This window comes from Haliotis rufescens, unplaced genomic scaffold (genome assembly GCF_023055435.1).
Source record: "Haliotis rufescens isolate VD_foot unplaced genomic scaffold, xgHalRufe1.0.p SCAF_22, whole genome shotgun sequence".
In the NCBI taxonomy this organism is placed as follows: domain Eukaryota; kingdom Metazoa; phylum Mollusca; class Gastropoda; order Lepetellida; family Haliotidae; genus Haliotis; species Haliotis rufescens.
Window position 1 is genome coordinate 3,863,869 of NW_025963913.1, and position 10,464 is coordinate 3,874,332.

At 42.4% G+C, this 10,464-nt stretch overlaps 1 protein-coding gene across 2 annotated transcripts in view; it reads left to right on the forward strand.

The window, feature by feature from the left end:
• LOC124136329 (sacsin-like) overlaps window positions 1-10,464 on the forward strand; it is a 39,061-nt gene that overhangs the window by 16,865 nt on the left and 11,732 nt on the right. For both annotated transcript variants that reach the window (XM_048401438.1, XM_048401439.1), the window contains one exon: window positions 83-7,818. In XM_048401438.1, the coding sequence (XP_048257395.1) occupies window positions 83-7,818 (7,736 nt within the window). The remainder of the gene's footprint in view (window positions 1-82; window positions 7,819-10,464) is intronic.

Consider the following 10,464-nt stretch of genomic DNA (forward strand, 5'->3'; position numbering starts at 1 on the left):
GAAATCTGTTTAACTACACTCAGCTTAGTGGCTGTATGACTACACTTATCTGATTTGACTGATTATAATGCTTTCCTTTTAGGATGGAAAGGCCTTTCCGTGATGTCATCTGCTGCCTTCCCTGGCCTGCTCCAGAAATGTCTGTTGAGGCATTTCCCAGAAGGTAAAGCTAAACTCCCTTCCCCATCCTTGGATGTCAGCTGGCTCAGGCAAGTGTGGATCTATATTACAGCCCATGGATTTGATGTTGAATCTGTGTTCAGTGGTTTTCTTATTGTGCCGGATATTGATGCCTCTGGAAGAGGAAGACTCCACAGCATCGATGACGTCTTCATTGCTCAGTCAGTGAGGCACTCTGAATCTTTACCTCCAAATGTAGGTGCAGCGCTGAAGAAACTAGGCATTGTCCATTTAAGGTATGTTCCTGACTTTGTGCTGAAAAATTCACATGTTCTTGGGACAATCATTCAGTACTCAAATCCAGTTGGTGTTGTAAGAGCATTAGAGAAAGTATACAGGAGGAAACTTATCACAGCTGTACAACTGTTCAACTCCGAATCCTACAAACAGGAAAGGTCTGCTTTGGTGGCCTACATGAGAACCTGCCAGCGCCAGTTGTCCAAGGGAAGTAAAGCAGTGTTGAGGAAGTTACAGCTATTTACTGCGACAGACAACAGTGATTGTTCAGTGGAAACCTTATGTACTCTGGCTCCTGATGAACAAATACCTGTACCCTACCCAGAGAGGTACATCCAGTGTTCATCTGCTGCAGTGAGACACCTGGCACTGACACTTGGTGCAACAGAAAGGCCATTTCTTGATGTCAGTCGACAAATCCTTCAAATGATGCTGCACAACAAAAGAAAATATACAGAAAGTCATACGGTAGATTTTATGGAGTTTCTCATGGAGAATCACCTTCATATTGTGAATAAGACCAGGCAAATTGCTTCAGAGGTACGGTTCCTTTCATCCAGTGGAGGGTCATCTGGACTGAGAGCTTGTGATCTGTTTAGCCAAGATGACCCATTCCTGAAAGACTTATTCCTGGGAGAAGACAAATTCCCAGCAGATAGGCACACACAAACAGACAGACTCAGAGAAGGATTACTTCTTCTTGGTCTGAAAACAGAGAAAGACATCTCAAAAAGGGATATTGTATCAACAGCAGAGACCATTAAAAAGCTATTTCAAACAAAAAGGGAATCAGAAGCAAAGTGTAAAGTGACAGCCTTGATTCTCTTCCTTAAAAATAATATTGAATGCCATGAGGACATTAAGACTGCATTACATGATATATCCTTTCTACCTGTTCTCAAGTGCCCCCCTTCCTGGCCTTTACCATGGAAAGGTGAAAAAGAAAAAAGAAAAATAGTGGCATGTCCAAAGGAATTGTATGATAAGAATCTCTCGAGTTTGGTAGCATGTTCTCAGCTAATTCTTGATCACCATGTTGACAGTAACTCAGGATTTGACATTGAACTCCTCTCCAGGCTTGGCGTTAACAGAAGGGAAGATGTTGATGTGAGTGTTGTAGCAAATCAACTGGTATATGTTTCTCAGGAAATGAATTCATTGACCAGTGATGAGAAATTCATTGAATTGGAGAGAATATGCAAAGACATATACAAATTCATGAACAAGATAGTTGAAAATGATCAGAAAAATCATGAACAGACTCTACAGTTTTTAAGAGAGAAAGACGCAGTGCTAACTGGAAAACAGATGATAAAACCCTGTCGGGTAGCTTTCAATCTTCCATGTGATTTATCTCCATTTCTGTATGAAGCTGACAAAAGTTTAAGTGTGTACAAATCATTTTTAGTGACCATTGGTGTGAGAGATAGCTTTGAAGTGAATGGAATACTGAATTGTATAGAAAAAATCACCAGAGAAGCAGATGCTAAAACTGTTTCTGAGGAAAGACTGACATGGTTAGGGCGAGCTACACTCTATCTTTCAGAACTGGTTACATCTGTGAGTTTACCAGAGGGCATTATCATTTCATTACCAGATGAATATAGAATAATGTCTCAAGTAGATTCACTTTGCCTAGATGATTGCAGATTTGTTTGTAAAAATGAAAAGATGCGATTTGTGCATCCGTGTATTCATCAGTCTGCAGCCAAATTGTTAGGTGTCAAAGGGAAGCGAGAAGTTGATCTGAAAGAAAACATTCAAAGCTTCTCACCATGTTTCTCTGAATTTGGAGCTGGTGAAGATCTTACAACGCGACTGAAAGGACTTCTTAGTGGATACCCATGTGATTCTTCAATCCTGAAAGAACTGCTACAGAATGCAGATGATGCTGAAGCAACAAAACTGATGTTTCTAAAGGATTTCAGACATCTGCCAACAGAAAAACTCCTCAATGATCGACTGAGCTCTGTTCAAGGCCCTGCACTCTGTGTTTATAACAATGCCTACTTTACAGAAGATGACCTTGAAGGTATTCAGAAATTAGGTGTAGGAAGTAAGAATGATGACCCTTTAAAGACTGGACAATATGGAGTTGGATTCAATGTTGTTTATCACCTGACTGATGTCCCCTCATTCATCACTGCAGGACCAGGAACGGACAAAACTATATGTTTCCTTGACCCACATGTGAAGTATGTACCTCATGCCACATCTGAAAAACCTGGAGTTCGAATATCACAGTTGAATGAATTGAGAGAGAAATATACAGACACATTTTCAGGTTATCTTGAAGATCGTGTTGTAATTGACATCTCAAAAGAAAATAAAGGGACACTTTTTCGATTTCCTTTAAGGACACGAGAAATGGCTGCTGAATCAAAGATAAAAGTCAAAGAAGTCAGTCCACAAGATGTTAGTGAACTTTTAGATGAATTCAGGGCTGACATGCCCGAATTTCTTCTATTTCTTCAACATGTGAAACAAATATCTATTGCCAGCATTACAGAAGATGGTAGACTTGATGTAGAATATTGTGTTGAAGCAACAATGAGTGAAAATGATATGTCTGTACATGATGGGTACATGTCTCATTTGAAAAATCAGACTCAAAAGATAAGAAATCCTTCCGTTGGTTTTGGTCTTGAAGATGTATCGCCTTTGGAAGTTGAGTTGTCTCTCAGTATCAAAGAATCTGAAGGTAGACGGCAACATTGGGTGGTATTTCTCCATTCTGGATTTTCTAAGGCAACACCTATTCCAGAAGCCCTCATATCAGCTTGGGAGGATGGAGAAATTCGTCTATTACCAAGAGGTGGTGTTGCCATGCTACTGTGTACTGAGGAGAAAAAGGAGGTAGAATTCCAAGGTAAAGCATTTTGTACCCTGCCTTTGCCGATCCACACTGGGTTGCCTGTTCATGTCAATGGCAACTTTGCCTTTGATCATGAATCAAGAAGAAACCTATGGTATGACAATAAGGACTACAGGTCATGTTGGAATGAACATGTTGTAAATGCCATCATAGTTCCTGCGTATATCGCAGCTATGCAGTCAATGAAGACAAGAACTGGATCGACCAAGGTCAAGTCACAAAACTGTGTTCATGAATATCTCGACTGCTTTTATAGCTTCTTTCCTGATAGAAGCCACACAAAAAGTCAACTATGGAATGATCTTGTTGTTTCATTTTACACAGATGTTGTGTCAAAAGAGAGAAAGCTTTTCGCTGTCGTAAAACCATCAGGAGGAATGTTTGCTGATTTCAAAAAAGAAGATAAAGAACATTTAAAATGCAAAGTTTTGTGGGTACCAGCTTCATGCAAGAAAGGTTTCCCTGGATATTTCAATAACCTTGAAATATATTTCCCTCAAAAGAAATCACAGAGTGATTCAACAAATGATTGGATCCAACAACTTCAACCACAGGAAGTCGCTTGCAGGCTTACCGAGATACTCAAAGACTTGCAGATGAAAGTTATATATTCTCCAGGCAGAATTCTGAAGATTATTGCTGACACATGCATGGAAAGTAAAATGAATTGTGTGACACCAAAATCTGTCATAGATTTTCTTAAATCTCACAGTTCTGTCTCTCAAGATAGATGTAGCCTTGGGTCAGTGGCTTTGCAGTTAGAACTCACAGTTTTGAAACATCTTAAATCACTTGAGTTGCTGACACGCTTCTGTCAGCTTCATGAAGATTTTTCTTCTGCGTTACAATCTTTACCCCTGGCAGTTACTGAATCTATGAAACTGTGCACGTTTGATGCATCAAACCCTTTTTTTGTCACAAGGTTTACAGATCTGCTTGCAGGAACACCTGATCTGCTACTGCACAAAGATATTGTTGGACTGTATGAAAACTATATAGAAACAACACCTGTTTTCAAGGAGCTTGACATTATTGCTTTTTCAAAGTTGATAGAACAAACACTTTCTAAGAATATATTTTGCACTGGAAGGCCTGTTCCTTGGCAAAACTCAGATTTTCCATCACAACATTGGATCCGAGACTTCTGGGAGTTCTTGTTCACACAGACGAACAATAGTACATCTCCTTTAGATCTGACATATGTAGAAGATTGGTCATTGTTTCCATCTACAAAAGACAATGGTGAAAATCTTATTCTCTACCCTATCAAAAAGAGTGGAAGTGTTATCGATAGTAAGTCAGTTTCCCCAAAGAAATTCGAAACAGCTTTACGTAACATGGATGTTCCACAACTTGACAGTTCTTTGTTTTGTGGCAGTGTTGATGCCACTAGAATCACTTCATCCATTGCAGCCAGCTTGACTATGCCAGTAACAGTATTGAAGTTGTTATCAAACTTTGATTTCAGCACTTGTCGGGATATCACTGCAGTAGACTGTCGAGCATTTTTACAATTCTTTAGTGAAAATGTTGACAAGATAAATGATGAAATAGGTGAACAAAGAACAAAACAGCTGCTTACACAGATTCCCATTTTCGAATCAATGTCTGAAGAACTGGTTGCTCTGCATACTCACCAGAGACACTTTGTAGTAAAGGATTACTCTACAGGGCCTAGTGATGGTGTCAGTGATTGGACCCGTGGTACAAGTATGGTATTACTTAAAGGATTTGATTCATGCACAGAACTTTACAGCTTCATGGGTATACATGTGCATACACAGGAGCAACTATATACAGATCTTATTCTTCCAAATTTTCAGTATCTGCCAACGTCTGTTCTTCCAGTACATTTGACGTATATACGTGATGAGCTGTTGAAAAAGTCTGCGGAATTTAGTGATGAGCAAAAACAACTCATTGAGAAGCTGAAAAGTGTAAAATTTATTGAAGCATCAAATGGAACACTCCAGTGCGCTAGTCAGTTCTACAGTCGGGATATTAAAGTTTTCACATTGATGTGTGACCAATCTGAATTTGCACCTCCACCCTATGATCAAGAGGTGTGGCAAATGTTTTTGAAATATGCAGGTTTACAAGACCATGTTACTTCTGAGCATTTTTTGGCATATGCTAAGCAAGTTGAAAAACTTGGGCGACAGAGAATGACTACAGATGTTGAAGAGAAGTCAAAGGCTTTGATGGCATGTCTCGGAATGATGCATGAAGAATATATTGAGGATGGATATGCACTTTCACAGATTAAGAGTATCAGATTCTTATTACCACACAGTATCACTGATGAATGCCTGGGAAAAGAATTGACAGTCATATACCCTCAGTTTGGTGAGGGAAAACATCTAGTTTCCTACTCAGAATCACTTGCCCCACATCACTGTCATTATGTCTGGACAAGCTGCCTGATGTTCCACCATGATGCAGATCCATCCTCATGGAGTTTTGCAAGGAGAAATTACAAAGAACTGCGGTCTTTATTTGGATTGCAAGACGGTCCTCACCCCAAAAAGGTTTTAAGTCATATCCAAAACATTTGCACTTCTCTTGCGAATATCCAAAATCAGAATTCTGAGGGAAAATTGTTGTCACTTGACAACACTGTTCGTCATGTCATGATGTCAATCTACAGACATTTACTCAATCCTCGTGTCCGCAATAAGATCAAGCATTGCCTGAAAGATCTTTCAATCATGTACGTTCCAACTGTACCGTGTATGGTTTCAGCTGATAAAATTGTTAAAAACATACACCCTGATGAACTTGTAAAAGGATACATGTATGCACTGCCAGATCAGTTTACACAATTCCTTGATGTATTCATTGACCTTGGTTCATCAAGGGATGTACATGCAAACCTGTATGCCTGTGTGCTGAAGACACTCTACTGCAAGACAGAAGGAAGACCATTGAATTCTAATGACCTAGGAAGTGTTAAAAAAGCAGTTGAGTCAATGTTTAATTGCCTAAAAAGGGAAAAGAAAACTGAAGAATGCACATTACAGGTGTCCTCTCTGTATCTTCCTGACAACAAGTTCCAGTTAACAGACTCTAGACACCTGGTGTTTAACAACAACACTTTACTGTCTGAAAGAGTGAGATCCCTTGATTTACAGTATTTTTTAGGATTCCAAACACTGAATTTATCCGAAATGAATATGGATCCTCTGGGTTTCTTAGCTATGCTACCAGAACGTTATCGACTGCAGACGTTGACATCTCTGGTTGAAGAAAATGTTGATCAAGGCAGTAAGCTAAGAGCATATGCAGGTGATTCAGTCAAGAAATACAAGACTAGTGTACAGGGGTCTGAATTTGTTGAAGCAATTGTGAGACTTGTCAATCATGAAAAATACCAGCAAAATGAACAAAGTCTGGAACCATTTGAAGCAAAGAGCATTGAGGAAAGCCTTGCACATTTAAAAATTCTTCAGGTCAAAAACTTGCAGACTGAACTTAGACGGAATGGAAATCTGGTGCATCAGAGTAAGGGAAAAAAGAGGTTTTGTTTGGAAAGTGAAAAAGAAGGCTCTATTTCGAAAACATGTCTATACATCAACTGCGAGATACACCAGGTGACATTACTTGTTGCTTTAGAAACAATGATTGATGAACTGACCTTATTCAAACTGGGAAGGTCGATTCGTTATGTGCATCACATTTTTAACTCAGTTCCAGAAATGATCAGAAGTCATTTAGATGACTTTGAAATTAGGACATATAATTATTTTGCAGGACAAAGAGAGCAAACAATTGTTTCTTCAACTGGGGCGTTTATACCAGAAGAAATGCACTGGCTTCTGGACAACAGTTTTGATGTGTTTAATGAAGGGGAATATGTTGGACTGGAGGTTTACGATCCCATCACTGACCCTGGTGTACAAGATGAAGTTCCTGAAAATGCCAACCCAGTTTATATCTATGCTGTTGTGAAGAAAGTACTGAGGAAGGAGGTCTTGCCAATCAGAAGAATGTATCTGGTTGAAGTTGGGGAAGGTCGATTAGAGGAAATGTCTGGACTAAAGCTTTACAACGTTTTGAGGAAAAACGTAAATCAGTGTGGAGACTCCGCATCACATACTGATCAAAGGTGTGAGGAAAATAGACACAGTCTTACACCCTTGTGGAGGAACTGTTCAGATGAGAAGGAGAGAAACACAGTGAAGAAAAGACTTTACTTGGCCCAGCACCCTGACAGGAATCCTGATAGGGAAGCTTTCTTTACCAAAATATGTTCGGACATTAAGAGAACTGCGATGGAACTTGAAAATGAGCATGCTGGGGCAACATATCCGTTCTTCTTTGAACATTTGGACAAGAGAAGTTCTGAACAACAGACCCGTTTTCAGAACTATGAACGTAGACGTCCAGATCAGGATCCATCAAAAACTAACCCACAACCACATGAGGCAAAACGATGGCTGAGACAGGCAATTGATGACTTGGCTGCAGCAAAGGATATTTTTCCTCCCTGTAGAGGTTTTAATTGGATCTGTAACAAGACTCATCAGGTATGCTTTATGAAAAACACCATTCCTAATAACCACAATGAATTCCAGCTAAACAAATAAAAGTGACAAAAACATTTCCATAATCATAAGAAATCTCTACTGAAAGCATTGTCTATGTGATTATATCAGGTGTTCGCGAAAAGGTGAGCATATCCTGCCTCAAATGTTTTAAACCCGTTCCTAACGTTCCCCTGCTAAACCCAGCATGAGGTGCGGTGACATGGGGTTTAAAGTTCTGTTCAGGACTCTTTAACTTGTATCGTGACATGCACGCACATATGTGTGTATCCATCCCTATTCCATGTACTCCTCCCACCAATATCCCCACAATGTACTCCTCCCTCCTACCCCCTGTACTCCTCCCTCCTACACCATGTACTCCTCCCTCCTACACCCTGTACTCCTCCCTCCTACACCCTGTACTCCTCTGTACTCCTCCCTCCTACACCCTGTACTCCTCCCTCCTACACCATGTACTCCTCCCTCCTACACCCTGTACTCCTCCCTCCTACACCATGTACTCCTCCACTCCTACACCATGTACTCCTCCACTCCTATACCATGTACTCCTCCACTCCTACACCATGTACTCCTCCACTCCTACACCATGTACTCCTCCACTCCTAAACCATGTACTCCTCCCTCCTACACCATGTACTCCTCCCTCCTACACCCTGTATTCCTCCCTCCTACACCATGTACTCCTCCCTCATACACCCTGTATTCCTCCCTCCTACACCATGTACTCCTCCCTCCTACACCCTGTATTCCTCCCTCCTACACCATGTACTTCTCCCTCCTACACCCTGTATTCCTCCCTCCTACACCCTGTACTCCTCCCTCCTACACCCTGTGTTCCTCCCTCCTACACCATGTACTCCTCCACTCATACACCCTGTACTCCTCCAATCCTACACCATGTACTCCTCCCTCCTACACCATGTACTCATCCATCCTACACCATGTACTCATCCCTCCTACACCATGTACTCCTCACTCCTACACCATGTACTCCTCCAATCCTACACCATGTACTCCTCCCTCCTACACCATGTACTCCTCCCTCCTACACCATGTACTCATCCATCCTACACCATGTACTCCTCCCTCCTACACCCTGTACTCCTCCACTCCTACACCATGTACTCCTCTCTCCTATACCATGTACTCCTCCCTCCTACACCATGTACTCCTCCAACCCTACACCATGTACTCATCCCTCCTAGACCATGTACTCCTCCAATCCTACACAATGTACTCCTCCCTCCTACACCATGTACTCCTCCAATCCTACACCATGTACTCCTCCCTCCTACACCATGTACTCATCCCTCCTACACCATGTACTCCTCCCTCCTACACCATGTACTCCTTCCTCCTACACCATGTACTCCTCCCTCCTACACCATGTACTCCTCCCTCCTACACCATGTACTCATCCCTCCTACACCATGTACTCCTCCCTCCTAGACCATGTACTCCTCCAATCCTACACCATGTACTCCTCCCTCCTACACCATGTACTCCTCCAATCCTACACCATGTACTCCTCCCTCCTACACCATGTACTCATCCCTCCTACACCATGTACTCCTCCACTCCTACACCATGTAATCCTCCCTCCTACACCATGTACTCCTCCAATCCTACACCATGTACTCCTCCCTCCTACACCATGTACTCATCCCTCCTACACCAAGTCCTACTCCCTCCTACACCATGTACTCACCCTCCTACACCATGTACTCATCTCTCCTACACCATGTACTCCTCCAATCCTACACAATGTACTCCTCCATCCTACACCATGTACTCCTCCATCCTACATCATGTACTCATCCACTCCTACACCATGTACTCCTCCAATCCTACACCATGTACTCCTCCAATCCTACACCATGTACTCCTCCACTCCTACACCATGTACTCCTCCAATCCTACACCATGTACTTTTCCACTCCTACACCATGTACTCCTCCCTCCTACACCATGTACTCCTCCACTCCTACACCATGTACTCCTCCCTCCTCGAAATGTACTCCTCCACTCCTACACCATGTACTCCTCTACTCCTACACCATGTACTCCTCCACTCCTACACCCTGTACTCCTCCACTCCTACACCATGTACTCCTCCACTCCTACACCATGTACTCCTCCACTCCTACACCATGTACTCCTCCACTCCTACACCATGTACTCCTCCACTCCTACACAATGTACTCCTCCCTCCTACACCATGTACTCCTCCCTCCTACACCATGTACTCCTCCCTCCTACACCATGTACTCCTCCCTCCTACACCATGTACTCCTCCACTCCTATACCATGTACTCCTCCACTCCTACACCATGTACTCCTCCACTCCTACACCATGTACTCCTCCACTCCTAAACCATGTACTCCTCCCTCCTACACCATGTACTCCTCCCTCCTACACCCTGTATTCCTCCCTCCTACACCATGTCCTCCTCCCTCATACACCCTGTATTCCTCCCTCCTACACCATGTACTCCTCCCTCCTACACCCTGTATTCCTCCCTCCTACACCATGTACTTCTCCCTCCTACACCCTGTATTCCTCCCTCCTACACCCTGTACTCCTCCCTCCTACACCCTGTGTTCCTCCCTCCTACACCATGTACT